The 20,289-nt window shown below is 37.2% G+C and overlaps 1 protein-coding gene across 1 annotated transcript; it reads right to left on the bottom strand.

Annotated features, from left to right (window-relative positions):
• Positions 1 to 588: 588 nt before the first annotated feature.
• On the bottom strand, positions 589 to 2,880 carry LOC108450935 (uncharacterized). Its single transcript, XM_017748699.1, has 4 exons — positions 2,632 to 2,880; positions 2,087 to 2,367; positions 954 to 1,245; positions 589 to 813 (listed from the first exon to the last, which is right to left on the bottom strand). Exons 1-4 carry the CDS (start codon positions 2,878 to 2,880, stop codon positions 589 to 591), a joined length of 1,047 nt encoding a protein of 348 aa, XP_017604188.1.
• Positions 2,881 to 20,289: the final 17,409 nt, after the last annotated feature.

Raw genomic sequence — 20,289 nt, 5'->3', positions numbered from 1 at the left:
GTTCCCAATTCGTCTCCACTTACTTCTCACTTCTCATCTACTTGTTTTTCTCCCTAATAACCCCTTGATCCTTTCCTTAATTTTCTCTTCTAAACACTCCCCTTGGAGTCCATCTTCACACCACTTCCATCCTTCTAGAAGGCCAAAATTAAACTCTAAAAATACTAAGCTAGGATTCGAACCTTGGACCTCCTTGCTAACTACTAACGCCACCTCACAACACCTTATGTGGCGTCACTCAGCCACTCCACTACAGGCTCCTTTTGTGTCCAATTGTTTCTTCATTTATTCAAAAGTCCACATATTTGTCAGCCCTGATTCTTTTAATAATTAAATTATAATTTCTTCTACCCCTTAATTTGAACTCAACCTTAGCTAAGACCTACTAAAATTATCGCTTGGATAAGAATATTAAACACAATTTTTATCAAAAACGAAAATAAAGAAAATTTGGGATTTCGGGATTTTTGGATTTTAGGATTTTTGGATTTCGAGATTTTTGGGGCGTTACAACTCTACCCCTTAAAAGAAATTTCGTCCTCGAAATTCACCTGATTCAAACAGTTGAGGATGTTGACGTCGCATCGCTTACTCAGGTTCCCAAGTAGCCTCCTCAACCTTGGGATTACGCCAAAGCACTTTTACTAATGGAACAGACTTCCTTCTCAGTACCTTAACATCACGACCAATTATTTGTATGGGCTCTTCCTCGAAACTTAGGTCTGGTCTGACCTCGATTTCTTCAATCGCCACGACATGGGAAGGATCCAAGTGATACCGTCTCAGCATAGAAACATGGAACATATCATGGATCTAGCCTAGTTCAGGAAGTAATTCCCACTGATAAGCGACTGGCCCAATCTGCCTTGCAACTCGATATGGCCCAATGAACCTTGGGCTTAGCTTTCCTTTACGTCCAAACCTTAACACCTTCTTCCACGAAAACACAATACTCCTTCACTATTTATCCCAAAATCCGATGTCTCCCCACTCTCCACTTGTTTAAAACGAGCACTCAAAGTCTCATCCACTAATTGCTTACTCCTTATATGCTCGACCCATACCGGCTTTACTTGAAGCTGAGCTAACAAGCTACCATTATCCAACAAACTTAAACGGGTGAGCATAGCTCTCAAGTCTATTTTAGCCCTATGACTCAACGCGTCGGCTACCACATTCGCTTTGCTAGGGTGGTATTCAATTGTACAATCATAATCATTCAATAATTCCACCCACCTACGTTGCCTAAGGTTTAAAACGAGCACTCAAAGTCTCATCCACTAATTGCTTACTCCTTATCTGTTCGATGCACACTGGCTTTACTTGAAGCTCAGCTAACAAGCTACCATCATCCAACAAACTTAAATGGGTGAGCATAGCTCTCAAGTCTGTCTTAGCCCTATGACTCAATGCGTCGGCTACCACATTCGCTTTGCCAGGATGGTATTCAATCGTACAATCATAATCATTCAATAATTCCACCCACCTACGTTGCCTAAGGTTTAGCTCCTTTTGGGTAAGGAGGTACTTCAAACTCTTGCGGTCTGAATAAATTATGCACTTCTCCCCATACAAGTAATGCCTCCATATTTTAAGTACGAACACCACCGCAGCTAGCTCCAAATCATGGGTTGGGTAATTCGTCCCGTGAGTCTTAAGTTGTCGTGACACATATGCAACCACCTTTCCTTCTTGCATCAATACCCAACCTAAGCCTACATGCGATGCATCACTATAAACCGTAAACTCCTTCCCACACACTAGCTGAATCAACACAGGGGCCTCAGTTAGAACTTCCTTGAGTTCTCCACAACTCTCTTGCTGCTTATCTGTCCAAACAAACGGTACCCCCTTCCTTAACAACTTAGTTAAGGGTGCAATAATTATCGAAAGGCCATCAACAAACCGCCTATAGTATCCTGCCAAGCCCAGAAAACTTCAGATTTTCGATACCGACTTGGGTGTTGTCCAGTCTAACACCGCTTCAATTTTCTAAGGATCCACCTTAATCCCCTCGGCTGACACCACATGTCCTAGAAAAGTAACTTCTCTTAACCAGAATTCACACTTAATGAATTTGGCATACAACAACTTCTCCCTCAAAGTTTGCAACACAGTCCTTAAGTGTGCATCATACTTATCATCATCTTTTGAGAACACCAAAATGTCATCTATAAAGACTACCACGAACCAATACAAGAAGGGTGGAAAGACCCGATTCATGAGATCTATGAAAGTGATAGGTGTGTTCGTCAGCCCGAATGGCATCACTAAGAACTCGTAGTGCCCATAACGAGTTCTGAAAGCCGTCTTATGAACATCTGCCTCCTTCACTCTCAATTGGTGATATCCCGAACGCAGACCAATCTTCAAGAAAATAGAAGCTCCGCTAAACTAATCGAAAAGATCATCAATTCTCGGTAGAGGGTACTTGTTTTTAACAGTTAACTTGTTTAACTATCGATAATCGATGCACATTCGTAAGGTTCCATTCGTCTTCTTCACGAATAATACCGGTGCTCCCCATGGGGAGACATTTGGTCGGATGAATCCTCGATCCAAGAATTCCTAAATCTGTGCCTTAAGCTCCACCAACTTTTTTGGTGCCATCTAATAAGGAGCGATAGACACCGATGTCGTCCCAGGTAACATCTCGATTCTAAATTCTACTTCCCTGGTGGGTGGCAACCCTAGCAGCTCCTCGGGAAAGGTATCCGAAAATTCCTTAACCGTTCTCAAATCCTTAATAGTAAGGGTCTTAGCCTCCGTATCACTAATATAAGCCAAAAAGGCTTCGCATCCCTTTTGTACTAACTTTTTAGCCCTTAATGCCGAAATTACGTTCGACAGGTAGTTCCAGCGTTCACCAAACACCACCATTTCCTTATCCCCTACCGTTCTTAACACGATTCATTTTCCAGCACAATCCAAAGTGGGTCAATGCTTCACTAGCCAATCCATACCTAAGATTAAGTCGAATTCGCTAAACGGTAGTTCCATCAAATCTGCTAAAAAGGTAACCCTTTGGATGTAATATCCTGAATTAGGGCTTAATCGGAATAGTGGTTTCGTGACCACAAATCTGAGATAGAAATAATTATTTTATAATTATTTTGATGATTATGATATGATTGCATGATTGTGTGAAAAATTTGTGATGAAATTCTATGCCTAAAGTGCTTAAATTGAAAGTAGGGACTAAATCGAATAAGCTACAAAACTTGCATTCTAGAAGTTTTTAGTATGAAATTGTTTTGGAATATTAATGAGGAGGTCTTAAATAGAAATTTGACCAATTTTAAGTTCATGGACAAAATTAGGACATGGAAGGAATTTTGGAAAGTTTAGTAGTAAGGGTATTTTGGTCATTTAGTTATTAAAATGAATTAAAACAAAATTAAAAGCCAATTTTGTCCATATTCTTCATTAGGCCGAAATTTCAAGGGTTCTCCATAGCTAGGGTTTGTTACAAGCTTCCAAGCTCCATAGTAAGTGATTCCAAGCCCGCTTTTAATGTTCTTTACGCTTTTAGAATCCCTGAGCTCGATTAAGCTTATGTTAGCAATAATTCAACCTAGGGTTTATATTTGGAAAAATACCCATAGGTGAAATTTGTGTATTTTGATGTTTTATGATAGAATATGAGGTTTTAAATTATGTTAGACAACTTGTGCTACTCGGTTTTGAGTGAAAACGAGTAAAAGGGCTTAATCGACAAAAATACCTAATAGTCACAAGTATATGTTAGAGAGAGAATTTGATGTTGCCATAGAAGGAAAAGTGATCATGTTATAAAACATAAGAATAAGGAATAAAGTTTAATTCCAGAGCCTAGGGCAAAAGTGTAATTATGCAAAAGTTTAGGGCAAAAGTGTAATTTTTCCAAAGTTCGTATTAAATGTTTGTTTTGATGAATGTATGTATTAAATAAGATTAATTTGGCATTATAGATCAAGAGAAACGAGATTCAAGTCGCGATCGAGGAAAAGAAAAGATTGTGGACTAAATTGCAAAATCTTTATATTTTGGTACCAAGGTAAGTTCATGTGTAAATAATGTTGCATAAATGTTATTTTTAAGTTATTAATGTTAATTATATGATATGCTGATTTTTAATCGTGAAATATTATGCTTTGTGGTTAATGTTGAGTAATATGCAAATTATGTTTACTACTTGATAAATATGAATTGCTACCGAGTATCAGTTCCGATATTCCATGGAAGACGGCAAATGTGAGATCGAGGGAAAAATCCCGTTTGAACCTTAGGAATAGATTAGGATACAAGTGACATGTCACCAGGATGGTTGAGCATCCGAACTCGTTGAGTTGAGTCCGAGTTCACTTATGGATGCGAATGTCCGAACTCGTTGAGTTGAGTCCGAGTTCATGAAATGTAACTAGGCATCCGAACTCGTTGAGTTGAGTCCGAGTTCACTTATGGATGCGAACGCCCGAGCTCGTTGAGTTGAGTCCGAGTTCTGTGACAGCCTTAAAACGACCCTAGTCGGAATGTGGTTTCGGGACCACAAAACCGAGGCATAAAAATAATTTAAAATTTATTTTGATGCCTATAATGTGTGTTAACTCATGTGTGACATTTTTGATGTTTTGATTTAGAGTTATAAATGTGAATTTCACTAGAAAGGACCTAGTAGTAAACTTTGAAAGTATGATAGGAAATGTGTGATGACTAGTTGATCATGCATGCAAAAATGAGGGTTTTCATGTCAAATTTCCCATTTAAGAACAAGTGGCCGGCCATGACAAGGGGATGGGCAAAACATGTCATGAAACATGTTTTGTAAGTGGTTTATGTTGGAATAAATAAAATAAGTTGTATGGTAATAAAAAATGAAAAAAATGTGTGTGAAGGCTTCTCCCTCCCTTTGCCGTGAGTTGAAGAAAAGCAAAGAAAAAAAATTGTTCATCCTTTTCACTCCTTTTGGCCGAAAATACTAAGGAAGAAGGAAGGAGTTTTGCTTCATGCTTGGTTTGGAAGAGGATTAGGAGGAGGTTTGGCCATACTTGTATCTAGATTAAGGTATGTTTGAGGTTGTGCCATGAGATTCATGCATGTTTTTAGTTGATAGCTTGATGCTCTTATTAGCCCATGGTTCAAATCTTTGTTATATCATGGGGATGGTATTTGGCCAAGGTGGATTTTGTGTTAATGCCATTGCATGTTAAATATGAAGCTTGCTAATGATACATGTGATGGTGGATTGATGGCTCTTGGACTTTCTTTTTAGTATTTTTGAGTAAGACATTAAGTTCTTTGTTTAATCATGACCAAAAATTATGGTGTTGTGATGTATTCGGCCATGTTACATCCATAAGTATGATTTATGCTCATTGCATGGAAAGTAAGATTTGTGTTTTGGATTTATGTTCATGTTTAGTTACAATCAACTTGAGATTCGGCTCTAGCATATATATATGTATATATGTTTGCACATGATGTATTGGTATGACATATATACTATCTCAAGGTATATATTTACTTATGATGATGTTTCGGTTATGAAGGAAATGATAGATGTGTATTGAGTTACAATATGGAATGCGTTAGTTAGTAAAATGTATGCTGTTTTTGTGTGGTATTAATGTATCATTGGCCTCAACATGGACATGCATATTCGCCACATGAGGGAATTGGTGTGCATGCATTCAGTTAGAGGCAAGCATATTGATGCCTATTCTTGGCTTAGAAAATTGCTAAGGAGAGTACTAACTCATGTGTTGAGTTGATTCATGATTTCCGTACATATGTGACTTTAATGTCTAATGAAAATATGTGGGCTAAGTACCTTGAATTCCTCTTCGATGCTCAAATGATTAAATCAATTTATTTGTTAAATTAAGCTCAAGAGCAAAGGGGAGCTAAATCCGATAAAGGGAAGGAAAAAGTAGTCGAATAGCCGTCGAAATCGTTCGACCACGTCCGAGGTAAGTCTTCGAGTAATGACCCTACTTGAATTATATTGAAATGATTTGTCATATTATGGCGGACAGCCGAATGTGCGTAGGGACTAAGTTATAAAGTCAATTGAAATCATGCTCTTTGTGTGTGGCTATTGAGCCGAAATTGGAAAGGTTTGATAAATGTTTTGTGTTTGAGCCTTAGTAACGAGAATGAAATATGGATGTGTCGTGATTATTGATATATGTGTACATGAGCATTTGAATGATACCCGGCTAAGTCCCAAGGCATTTATGCTAGTGATTATATCCGGGCTAAGACCCGAAGGCATTTGTGCAAGATACCAAATCCGGGTTAAGACCAAGGCAATTGTGCTTGTGGTTATATCCGCTAAATTCAAGAAGCTCGGTTGAAGGTGAGCGTTTTGGTGCTGTAATAAATTCAATTAATACGCCGAAAAACCCATACGATAAGGTATGTTTACATGTGCATCGGAAAAGTCGATTCGTTTGAAATAGTGTTCGCTCGATCGACTAACGAACTTTCGCTCTTAGATAGGTTGATACCTTGTGTGTGTATATGTTGATGAAGTGTGAAGTAAGTATGATTATGCGAATGTGTATTACTAAAGTGATTCATTTAGCTATGTGAATGTAATACTTTAGTCAAAGCTGATTTCATTACTTGAGACTTACTAAGCATTAAAATGCTTACCCGCTGCTTTGGCTCTCTTTTATAGATTTTGCTCGTTAGCTATCGGATTCGGGATCATCGAAGTCAAGTCATCCACACTATCAAAGCCCTTTGGTACTCTTTTAGTTGAACTCTAGATATGGCATGTATAGGACTACCCTTTGCTGTTTTTTTCAAGTACGTTTTGTGATGTATGTGTGTACAGCCATGCGAAAATGGCTCGTAAAAGTGGAGTATGGCATTAGACCATTTGTGTTTATGTATATATATATGGTTTCATGATGTGACTATGGACTGGAATGGAAGTGTTGGGCAATGATCAGCCCTTGGAATGGCTAAATATGATCATATGTGGACCTATGAATGACAAAACTCTAGTTGGTCCATGGAAACCACGAAATAGGTAAGGTTTACCTTGAAAACAAATGCTGACAGCAGCAGTGGTGTGGACTTGAAAAATCACTAAAAATTGTAGGAATGGAATTAAATAGTGAATAAATTATTTAAATAAACCTTGATGAATCTAATTTCATATGGAAGAAACGAAACAGTCATATAAGTTATATGTTAAGAGATATTAAAGTTCTCGTGAAACAGGGCCAGAACGGTTTCTGGATCCCCTGTTCCGACTTTGGAAATTCATTATAAATTAACCAGAGATAATTAGGAGTCATTCCATATATGTATAGATTCCTCTCTGAGTCTAGTTTCTATAGAAACAAACGGCATCAGTATTGAAGCCCTTTACAGGGAGATATCCAATTCGTAATGCGTGAAGGTCAGTGTAGTCGAACCCTGGATTAGGGGAGACTTTAACTAATAAACTGTACTAATTGGCCCGACCAAAAATTCTAGAAAACAATATGTTGATGGACTTATGAGTCTAGTTTCAGAGAAAAATTACGAAACTGATTTTCGAGCTTTAAAACTCAAGATATGATTTTTAAGGCGACAGTGATGCAGTAACCAGCTAGTCTGGAAATTTTTTTTTATGGACTGTGAAAACAATTAAGTTAAGTCTGTGTGCACCTTGTGTTCGACTCCGGTAACGGACTCGGGTACGGGGTGTTACAAGTTCACTTATGGGTGGGTTACATGGTAGCTTGATTACATATGAGGCACTTATGTGCAAATTATCCGTGTATCCGAGTTGTATTCCGATGTGTTCAACGGGTGAAATTTCTAGTTTAATGGAAGAACACTTAAGATATAAGTGACGTTTTGGGTAAGTGTTGTGAAATGGACACTTTGGACAGGTATGTTCTTAACGCTCGGGTTGAAAATAGATACAACAACGATAATGTGGTAAGATGATGAATGATGTTTAAAGATGTGATATATGTTTTGGTGGTACCATGCTAAAGTTGTTTGGTATATTTGTATTGTTATGTTACTTGTTATTTACATATGAACTTACTAAGCATTTATGCTTACTCCTTCCTTTTCATTCACTGTAGTTTTGAACAAGCCGGCTCAGGAATCGGGACAGGTCGAAAGTTCGATCACACTATCCAAAGGACTTTTATCTTGGTAAATGGCTTGTACGACTACTTAAGTATGGCATGTATAGCAATATACCTATTTTGTGTAAATAATTTTATGATATGGCCATGTTTGGTTGAGAAAATGTTTGATATTGATAAGTCATGGTGATGGCTAATTTAGATCATGTTTGATATCATGGAAGTTTAACAGTTATCTAGTTCATAAAAATTCATGGAAAGATGAAACTTGCCTTAAAATGTAATATTGCTGCAGCAATGACATGAATTTGAAAAATCACTAAAAATAGTATAAATAGAAATAAATGATGAGTAAGTTATGAAATTGAAGCTTAGTGAGTCTATTTTCATATGGATTGAACAAAACAGGAATATAAATTATATTTTATGAGATATTTAAACTTTTATGAAACAGGGCCAGAGTGATTTCTGGATCCCCTGTTCTGAATTTAAAAATTCATAATAAATTTTACTAAAATAATTAGAAGTTATTATTTATACGTACAGATTCCTTATTGAGTCTAGTTTTAAGAAAAATAAACCTCGTAGTCATTGAAATTCTGTATAGAGAGATATCTGATTCGTAATACATAGATGTCAGAGCAGTCGAACCCTGAAATAGGGGAGACTTTAAATAATAAATTGTACTAATTGGCCCAACCAAAAATTCTAGAAAAAATCATTAAATAGATAAATGAGTCTAAATTTACGAAAAATTTACGGATCTTGATTTCGAGTTTCTTAACTCGAGATATGATTTTTCTTGTAACTGTGACGCCGGTAGTTAGAAAGCTGTGAATGTAGAAACAAATGATTTGAAGTTCTTAATTTGATAAATTATGTTCGGTAACCCCTCAAGCTCGACTCCGGCGACGGTTTCGAGCGTGGGGGCGTTACATTTAGTGGTATCAGAGCAGGTTTAGTCAGTTCTCGGACTACGTGTTGTATGTACGGATTTTGCTATACATGCTATATGTATGAATTGTGATAGTGTGACGACTTCTGACCTTTTTAAATGAATTTTTATATAGTAAATGGATCCCGATCCAGCTGTGGCAGATGAAGTAGAGAGTAATGCACCAGCTCTGGCTGAAGGGGCAGCACCAACTGAAACCCACCTCCTACTGTTGTTCAGGGAGGAGGAGAAAGGGATCGGAAGCCTTTCTCCAAATGATGAGTGCATGGTACATCGAGTTCGCTCAGACGAACCCAAATGTACGACCTCCCCACCTCCCCAATTCCTCAACCTATGCCTCCAATGCCTCAAGGAGTGGATATGATAAAATTTCACGAACCCCATTGATAGAATTCGTAAACAAGGGCTGAAGAATTTAGAGCAAATATTGATGATGATGCGAGAAAGCAAAGTTCGCTTGAAAATTCTATCCGGTATTTGATGAATTATCTTGTACACCAAGAATGTTTGAAATGTGCTACATCTTTGTTGAGAGATTCAGCCTATAATTGTTGGAAGACTTCTATTTTGGTACCGAAAGAGAGGGTAACTGGGAATTCTTTCAAGAAGAGTTTCGAAGAAATATATTAGTGAAAGATTTATTGATCGAAATGTAAAGAGTTTCTTGAGTGAAGCAAGGTAATATGACATCTCGAATATGAAAGAGAGTTTGTTCGATTGAGTAAGTATGCCAGGAATATGTTCCTCTGAAGCCAAGATGTGCCGACGATTTGAAGACGGGCTCAACGAAGACATTAAGGTATTTGTCGAGATCCTTGAACTGAAAGAAATGGTAGTACTGGTCGATCGAGCTTGTAAGGCTGAAGAACTACTGAAGGAAAAGAAAAAGGTAGAATCTAAAACACGAAATTGGAAGAAAAGACCAATGAGTAATGCACCTTCACAGCAACCCGGAAAGTCAAGAAATATGAATCCTCGTTCCCAAGTTTCAGCTGGGCAATCATATGGAAATTTTAAGAAGCAGAATGTGGGTCCTAAATCTCAGACTACCTCTACGGCTAGTGTGGGAAATACGAGATTTGTTAAACCCGAGTGCCAGCGATGTGGTAGAAATCATTTTGGTCCGTGCAGAGCAAATGAATGTTTTTGATGTGGTTCTCCTGATCATTTTATTAGAGACTGCCCAGAGAGAGCTGAGAAAGAAAATTTTCAGAATGTAAAATCTAGTGGTGCAGACTCGAGGGAAGGTATCTCGAGAAAAGTGGAAGTGAAACAAGCAAAGAAGAATGTAGCCAGAGATGCAACAGTTAGATCTGAAGGAAGAGCTTCAGCTAGAACTTATGCTATTAAAGCGCGTGAAGATGCTTCCTCACCCGATGTGATTACCGGTTCATTTTCTCTTTATGATACTAATGTTATTGCTTTGATTGATCCCGGTTCTACTCATTCATATGTATGCATGAAACTGGTGTCTAGTATGAATATACCTGTTGAGAACACAGAATTTATGATTAGAGTGTCGAATCCACTAGGCAAATGCGTGATAGTTGATAAAGTAAGAAAGAAATGCCCTTAAATGATTCGGGGTCATTATTTTCCGGCCGACTTGATGTTGTTGCCGTTTGATGAATTTGATGTTATTTTGGGTATGGATTGGTTGACATTGCATGATGCTATAGTAAATTGCAAAGAAAAGGTTATAGAATTAAAATGTGAAAGTGGTGAAATCTTGCGGGTTGAACCAGACAAATCAGAGGCAATATTTAGTATGATTTCTTCGATGTCGGCTCAGAGATATTTGAGAAAGGGTTATGAAGCTTATTTGACGTATGTAATTAATACAAAAGAAGTTGAAAAGAAAGTTGAATCAGTGCCGGTTGTGTGTGAATTTGCGGACATATTTCCAGAAGAATTACCGGGTTTGCCTCCAGTCAGGGAAGTAGAATTTGGTATAGATTTGATACTAGGAACAACTCCGATCTCGATTGCTCCATATAGAATGGCACTAACAGAGTTGAAAGAATTAAAGTCGCAGTTGCAAGAGTTGACTGATAAAGGCTTTGTGAGACCGAGTTTTTCACCTTGGGGTGCTCCCGTGTTATTTGTGAAAAAGAAGGATGGTTCTATGAGATTATGCGTTGATTATCGGCAGTTAAACAAGGTGACAATCAAAAACAAGTATCCATTGCCGAGAATTGATGATTTGTTTGATCAGCTAAAAGGAGCAACATGGTTTTCAAAGATTGACTTAAGATCTGGGTATTATCAGCTGCGAGTAAAAGAGTCAGATGTGCCTAAAACTGCTTTTAGAACAAGGTACGGTCATTATGAATTTTTAGTTATGCCATTCAGGTTGACAAATGCTCCTGTTGTGTTTATGGATTTTGTAACACCCCGTACCTGAGACCGTTACCGGAGTCGAACACGAGGTGCTAACCGACTAATTCATTTACTCTCGCAGTCCAATTAAAAATTTTTCCAGACGTCTGGCTAACTGCGTCACTGTCACCTTAAAAATCATAACTTGAGTTCCACAACTCGAAAATCAGATTCGTAATTTTTTCCTAAAACTAGACTCATATGTCCATCTACATATTTTTTCTTAGAATTTTTGGTCGGGCCAATTAGTACAGTTTATTAGTTAAAGTTTCCCCTAATACAGGGTTCGACTACACTGACCTTCACACATTACGAATTGGATATCTCCCTGTACAGGGCTTCAATATTGATGCCGTTTGTTTCTATAGAAACTAGACTCAGAGAGGAATCTATACATATATGGCATGACTCCTAATTATCTCTGGTTAATTTACAATGAATTTCCAAAATCGGAACAGGGATTCCAGAAACTGTTCTGGCCCTGTTTCACAAAAACCTAAATATCTCTTAACATACAACTCATATGACCGTTTCGTTTCTTCCATATGAAAGTAGATTCATCAAGGCTCATTTACATAATTTATTCACTATTTAATTCCATCTATACTATTTTTAGTGATTTTTCACATCCACATCACTGCTGCTGCCAGCATCTATTTTTAGGGTAGACTTTATCTAACACATAGTTTCTATGACTCAACTAACCCTCTTGCATATATAGTCCAAAATATAATCAAGATGAACCATTCTAATGGCTGATCGTTGCCAAACATTTCCATGCCTCTTAATGAGCATATACATATCGAATGATTATAACATTATGCTCAAAACATTTATAAGCCATTTTCGCATGGCTATCTAAAATTATACAAATCCAAAGGGTCCATGACCCACAACAAAAGGGGTAGTCCTATACATTGACCAAAATATCCTCTCACTACTAGTCTATTCCATACATGCCATAAGATATTCCAAAACGTAGCAGTACCAAATAGTGGGTAGTGATAGTGTGACTGGTTGCTGACGATCCCCAAGCCAGTAGCTTCCAATGAGATCTATAAAACAGAGGAAACAAAGTAAACAGATTAAGCATTACAATGCTTAGTAAGTTTTAAGCAAGTGTCAACAGATAAGAACCAAATCATAACATAGTTGTTCGTATTTTTATTTCACTCTTCCTTCGGGCATACTATCCCTTTTCCGAATATGCACATCTCATCATATACACTAGGCGATAAACTCTCACATAAAGTGAGCTCATGTGACATAGATATATCGTGCGGTTTCACATAACCTCTCACACTAAACCGATGTCACATAATCATAGGAATAGTCCCATAGATTGCTCTCGTGTGCATCATATATAAACTTGGAGTACATACTGTTTAACCTTTCGCATTGCGTATATTTATAAGCAATTCTTATTACGAAGTCTTACCCGGACATAATCTCCACACGTAGTCATCGGGTCTTACCGGACATAATCTCCACACGTAGTCATCGGGTCTCACCCGAACATATTTCAAGTTTCATGTACATTTAATCACATGTTACAACATTCACATTAGCCATTCGGCTTTACCACACATACACATCACACATATATTTCACATTAGCCATTCGGCTTTACCACATATACATATCACACATATATTTCACATTAGCCCTTCTTTTACCACGTATACACATCACACATATATTTCACATTAGCCATTCGGCTTTACCACATATACATATCACACATATGTTTCACATTCATCACATCGGCCATTAGGCCTTATCACATATATATACACCTTCACATTCATCACATCGGCCATTAGGCCTTATCACATATATACTCTTTCACATTCATCACATTGGCCATTAGGCCTTATCACATGTATATACACTTTCACATTCATCACATTGGCCATTAGGCCTTATCACATATATATACACCTTCACATTCATCACATCGGCCATTAGGCCTTATCACATATATACTCTTTCACATTCATCACATTGGCCATTAGGCCTTATCACATATATACTCTTTCACATTCATCACATTGGCCATTAGGCCTTATCACATATATACATCTCCTACATATTTCATATTTTTCTTGTACATCAATTTCAGCAATAGCTCATAAGCAACTCAAATAATTTCATCAAAGTTTACAACAAAATCACCTATTCACTACAAGCAGTTTTCTTTTCCTGAGCAACAGTCACTAAATTGTTTATAACTGGAGCTACACAACTCAAAAAAAATTGCCGTTAATTTTCCCCGAATGTAGACTCATGTATCTTTCATCCATAAAATTTTCAGAATTTTAGGTTTGGCCAATCAATACCACATTTTTCTTAAAGTTTCCCCTGTTTCACTGTTTGACCAATCTGACCACTCTTCACTACGAATTAAATTTTTCATTGTACAGAATTCATAATGTGTTTTATTTGATTCCATTTGAAACTAGACTCATTAAGGAGTCCAAGCATATAAATCTTATCTCATAACCATTTTTGTACAAATTATAATGATTTTCCAAAAACAGAACAGGGATTTCGAGTCATTCCGACACTGTCCCGCACAACTTTAAATATCTCTTTATAGGAAATTCCTTTGCTTCCACGGTCTCTTTTATAAGAAACTAGACCAACTAAGATTTGATTACATGTTTTATTCAGCCTATAATTCCACACCAACAATTTATAGTGATTTTCTAAAATCACATTACTGCTGCTGTCCAAGCAATTTATTACAATTTGCTCTTAACTTTCCAAGTCCAAACACTTATGAACTTACCATTTGGGCTTAAGACATATCATGGCCACATCATATCTTATCAAATCAACTCATTATGTCCTATTATGATTGAATTTACTCAACGATTAATCGCTTAAAACTTACCTCGGATGTGGTCGAACGATTTCGGCGGCTATTCGATCACTTCTTCCCTTCCCTTATCCAACTTGATCCTCTAGGCTCTTGAGCTTAATTAAACAAACAAATTGACTTAATCATTTGAGCATCGAAAAGAGGAATACAAGATACTTAGCCAATATATATACTCATTAGGCATCAAAGTCGCATATGTGTGAAATCATGAATCGAACTCAACACATTAGTTAATATTCCTCTTAGCGAATTTTCTAAGCCAAAATAGGCATCAATATGCTTGCCTCTAACCGAATGCATGCACACCAATTTCCCCTCATGTGGCCGAATATACATGTCCATGTTGAGGCCAATTATACACTTAATACCACACAAAAACAGCATACATTTTACTACTAACGCATTACATATCGTAGCTCAATACACCTCTCTCATTTACTTCATAACCAAACATCATCACAAGCAAATATACACTTGAAATAGTATATATGTCATACCAATACATCATGTGCAAACATATATTCATGTAGGTGCAAGGGCAATTCTCAAGTGGCTATATCCAAATATATACACATATCCAAAGCTTAAATCTTACTTACCATGCAACATGCATGAATCATACTTATGGATATACCATGGCCGAATACCACAACACCATAATTTAGGTCATGATTAAACAAAGAACTTAGTATCTCCTTCAAAAATGCTAAAAGAAAATCTAAGAGTCCTCAATCCCCCATCACATGTTTCATTATCAAGCTTGATATTTAGCATGCAATGGCATTAACACCACATTCACTTTGGCCGAATTTCATTCCCATGACATAGCAAAGATTTGAACCATGGGCTAACAAGAACATCAAGCTAGCAACTAAAAACATGCATGAATCTCATGGCACAACCTCAAACATACCTTAATCTTGATGCAAGTATAGCCAACCTCTTCCTAATCCTCTTCAAAACCAAACATTCCTTCCTTCCTCTAGTATTTTCGGTCAAGGGAGAAAAAATGGATGAACAAATTTTTTTTCTTCTTTCCTCAATACACGGCAAGGGGGGGTTTACTCACACACATTTTTTTTCATTCTTTATTACCCATACTTATTTGTTTATTGTTTCTCCCTAATGCACCAACAAAACATGTTTCATGACATGTTTTGCCCATGATTCCTTGTCATGGCCGCCACTAGAACTTGGGGGAAATTTGACATGCAAGTCCTCCCTTTGACTACATGCACTATTAGGTCCTTATAGATTAGCCTTTCACTTTTCAAAAGTGTCACACAAGTCCTACTAATTGAATTCACATGCAATCGGCTAAATCGGAACTTGAAATTTTCACACATTCATAATTACATATTCTAGACAATAAATATTACATTCAAACATTTCGGTGACTCGGTTTAGCGGTCCCGAAACCACTTCCCGACTAGGGTCAATTTTGGGCTGTCATAGATTTAATGAATCGCATATTTCGGCCATACTTGGACAGATTTGTTGTGGTGTTTATAGATGATATATTAATTTATTCAAAAGATGAGACAGAGCATACTGAGCATTTGAGGATAGTTTTGCAAACTTTGAGAGATAAGCAGCTGTATGCTAAGTTTAGTAAAAGTGAATTTTGGCTCCGGGAAGTTGGATTTTTGGGTCATATTGTTTCAGGTGATGGTATACGTGTAACACCCCGAACCCGAGACCATCGCCGGTGCCGGACACTAGGGGTTAACGAGCCAAGTCCTCTTAAAGCACCGACCAATTTGGCATTTCCAGACAGGCTGGAAAACTGCATCACTGTCGCCTTAAAAATCATATCTCAAGTTTCAAAACTCGGAAACTGATTCCGTAAATTTTCCCTGAATTTTGACTCATATATCCTTCCATGGATTTATTTATAGAATTTTTGGTCAGGCCAATTGGTACATTTTATTAGTTGAAGTCACCTATGTTACAGGGGTCGACTGTTCTGACCTTCGCACGTTACAACTTGAATATCTCTCTGTACAGGGCTTTAATACTGGTGCCGTTTATTTCTGATGAAACTAGACTCAAAATGGAATCTGCACATATAAGGCATGACTTCTAATTCTTTCTGGATAATTTATAGTAAATTTTCAAAGTCGAGACAGGGGATCCAGAAACCGTTCTGGCCCTGTCTCACGAGAACTTTAATATCTCTTAGCATACTATTCATATGACCGTTTCGTTACTTTCATATGAAAATAGATTCATCAAGGTTTGATTACATAATTCTTTCACTATTTAATACCATACCTACAATTTTTGGTGATTTTTCACATTCACGTCACTGCAGCTGGCAGCATCTGTTTTTAAGGTAGGTCTTACCTATTTTGTAGTCTCCATGAACCAACTAGTCTTGCCATACATAGGTTCACATATGATCATTTTTAGCCATTCCAATGGCTGATCATGTGACCAACACTCCCATTTCCAATCCATAATCACATCATGAAACCATATATATATATACAAACCACAAATGGTCTAAGTTCAGTACTTCACTTTTACGAGCCATTTTCGCATGGCCGTACACATGTACATCACAACATATTTGAACCAACAAGGGTAGTCCTATACATGCCATTTCAAAGTTCAACCAAAATTATACCAAAATGGAGGCTTTGATAGTGTGGATGACTTGACTTCAATGATCCCGTATCCGATCGCTAACTAACAAAATCTATAAAGCGAGAGCCAAAGCAACGGGTAAGCATTTTTATGCTTAGTAAGTCTCAAGCAATAAAATCAGCTTTAACTAAAGCATTACATTCACATAGCCAAATGAATCATTTCATTAATACACATTCACATAATCATACTTACTTCACACTTCATCATTGTATACTTTCACAAGATATCAACCAATTCAATAGCTGAAAATTCGTTAGTCGATTGAACGAATGTTACTCAAACATATCGACTTTTCCAATGCACATATAAACATACCTTATCCTTTGGGCTTTTCGAGCGTACTAATTAAATTTATTACAGCAACCAACGCCACCTTCAGCCCAAGCTTCTTCGAATACAACCGGATATAACCACATGCACGAATGCCTTCGGTCTTAGCCCGGATAGAATGACTTGCACAAATGCCTTGGTATTAGCCCGAATTTAACAACTTGCACGAATGCCTTGGTCTTAGCCCGGATTTAGTCACTAGCATAATTGCCTTGGTCTTAACCCGGATTTAACTACTAGCATAAATGTCTTGGGACTTAGCCGGATATCATTTAATTGCTCATGCACACACATACATCAATAGTCATTACACATCCATGTTTCGTTTTCGTTACTAAGGCTCAAACACAAACATATCACTAGCATAATCGCCTTCGGACTTAGCCCGTATCATTCAAATACTCATACACATAAATCAATAATCATTACACATCCATATTTCATTTCACATAATTCGAGTAGGGTCATTTCTTGAGGACTTACCTCGGATGTTGTCGAACGGCTTCAACGGCTATTCGATCACTTTTTCCTTCCCCTTATCCAATTGTGGCCCTCTAAGCTCTCGAGCTTTATGTTAACAAGTAAATTGATTTAGTCGTTTGAATATCAAAGGGGAATCCAAGGTACTTAGCCCTTATAAGGCCGCACACAATTATATTCACACACTTGAGCTCATTAATTATAACATAGCATCAAGCACTCATATGGCCGATTATACTTAGTCATACTTGCACCAAATCAACAATAATTTCAAGGTTTTTCATACTATACATGCACTAGGCCGAATGTACATGCAAATTTCACAACCATTCTTCAACAAATTTCTCCTTTAAAGAAACATATTTATCACTTTCTTCATAACCAAAACATCATGTGCAAACATATATACACATATAGGTGTAAGGCCGAATTTCAAGGTATCCATAACCATCCAAAACACAAATTTTTAACTAACATGCAAGAAGCATAAACCATGCTCATGAATGCATCATGGCCGAATACATCACAATCATGCCCCTTTCAACTTCGGTCATGGTTAAACAAAAAAAAACTCAATGTCTTACTCAAGATTGCTACAAAGAAATTTCAAGAGTAGTCAATCCATCTGTGACAGCCCAAAATTGACCCTAGTCGGAATGTGGTTTCGGGACCACAAAACCGAGGCATAAAAATAATTTAAAATTTATTTTGATGCCTATAATATGTGTATGCTCATGTATGACATTTTTTGATGATTGATTTAGTGTTATAAAGGTGAATTCCACTAGAAAGGACTTAGTAGTGAACTTTGAAAGTACGATAGGGAAATGTGTGATGACTAATTAAAGCATGCATGCAAAACAATGGACTTGCATGTCAAATTCCCTTTTATAGGTGGTGGCCGGCCATGACAAAGAATATGGGCTAAACATGTCATGAAACATGTTTTGTTGGGCATTAGGGAGAAATAATAAACAAATAAGCATGGGTAAGAAAAGAATGAAAAAAAAATGTGTGTGTGAGTGTGGTATCTCCCCATTGCCGTGAGTTGTAAAGGAAGAAAGAAAAAATTTGTTCATCCTTTCTTTGAGCCAAAACTAAGGGGAAGAAGAGATTTTGCTTCATTTTATTTGTTTAGAAGAGATCTAGAAGGAGATTTGGCTAAACTTGCACCAAGATTAAGGTATGTATGAGGTTGTGTCATGAGATTCATGCATGTTTTAGTTGCCAACTTGATCTTCATGTTAGCCATGGTTCAAATCCTTGTTATGCCATGGAAGTGGTATTTGGTCAAAGTTGATATTGTGATAAAGCCATTGCATGCTAAGTGTGAAGCTTGATGATGATGCATGCAATGATAGATTGTCTACTCTTGAAATTTCTTTGTAGCCATCTTGAGTAAGACATTGAGTTTTCTTTTGTTTAACCATGATTGAAGTTGAAAGGGCATGATTGTGATGTATTCGCCATGATGCATTCATGAGCATGGTTCATGCTTCTTGCATGTTAGTTAAAATTTGTGTTTTGGATGGCTAGGGACACCTTGAAATTGCCATGCACATATATGTATATATATGTTTGCACATGATGTTTTGGTTATGAAGTAAGTGATGAATATGTTTGTTTAAAGAAGAAAATGTTGAAGAATGCTTGTGAAATTGCAAGTACATTCGCCTAGTACACATATGATGTGGAAATCTTGGAATTTATTGTTGAATTGGTGCAAGTATGACTAAGTATATTCGGCCTTAGGTAGCCTATTGATGGCCTTAGCTTTTCCTTGATGCTTGAATGAATTGTATTGAATTGCTTGATGTAGTATAAAATGTGCATGACCATTGTGTATTCAAGCTAAAGGGTGGCCATATGACCATTTAAACTCCTTGTCATATTCGCCATAAGCTAGCATAATGAGGTTTTAATAAATTGAATTTGTTTGAATTAGCTCAAGAGCTTAGAGGGCCACAATTGGACAAGGGAAGGAAAAAGTGATCGAATAGCCGTAAAAGCCGCTTCGACAACATCCGAGGTAAGTCCTCAAGAAGTGACCCTACTTGAATTATGTGAAATGAAATATGGATGTGTAATGATTATTGATTTATGTGTGTATGAGTATTTGAATGATACCCTGCTAAGTCCCGGCGATTATGCTAGTGATTACATTTGTGTTTGAGCCTTAGTAACGAAAATGAAACATGAATGTCTAATGATTATTGATGTATGTGTGCATGAGCAATTGAATGATATCCGGCTAAGTCCCGACGACATTTATGCTGGAAATTATATCCGGTTAAGACCAAGGCAATTGTGCTAGTGGCTACATCCGGCTAAGACCAAGGCATTCGTATGAAGTCGTTCTATCCGGGCTAAGACCCGAAGGCATTCGTGCACGTGGTTGTATCCGGTTGTATATTTGTATTGTTATGTTACTTGTTATTTACATATGAACTTACTAAGCATTTATGCTTACTCCTTCCTTTTCATTCACTGTAGTTTTGAACAAGCCGGCTCAGGAATCGGGACAGGTCGAA

The sequence above is a fragment of the Gossypium arboreum genome, chromosome 10 (assembly GCF_025698485.1).
Source record: "Gossypium arboreum isolate Shixiya-1 chromosome 10, ASM2569848v2, whole genome shotgun sequence".
In the NCBI taxonomy this organism is placed as follows: domain Eukaryota; kingdom Viridiplantae; phylum Streptophyta; class Magnoliopsida; order Malvales; family Malvaceae; genus Gossypium; species Gossypium arboreum.
This window is presented reverse-complemented; position numbering and strand designations above follow the sequence as displayed.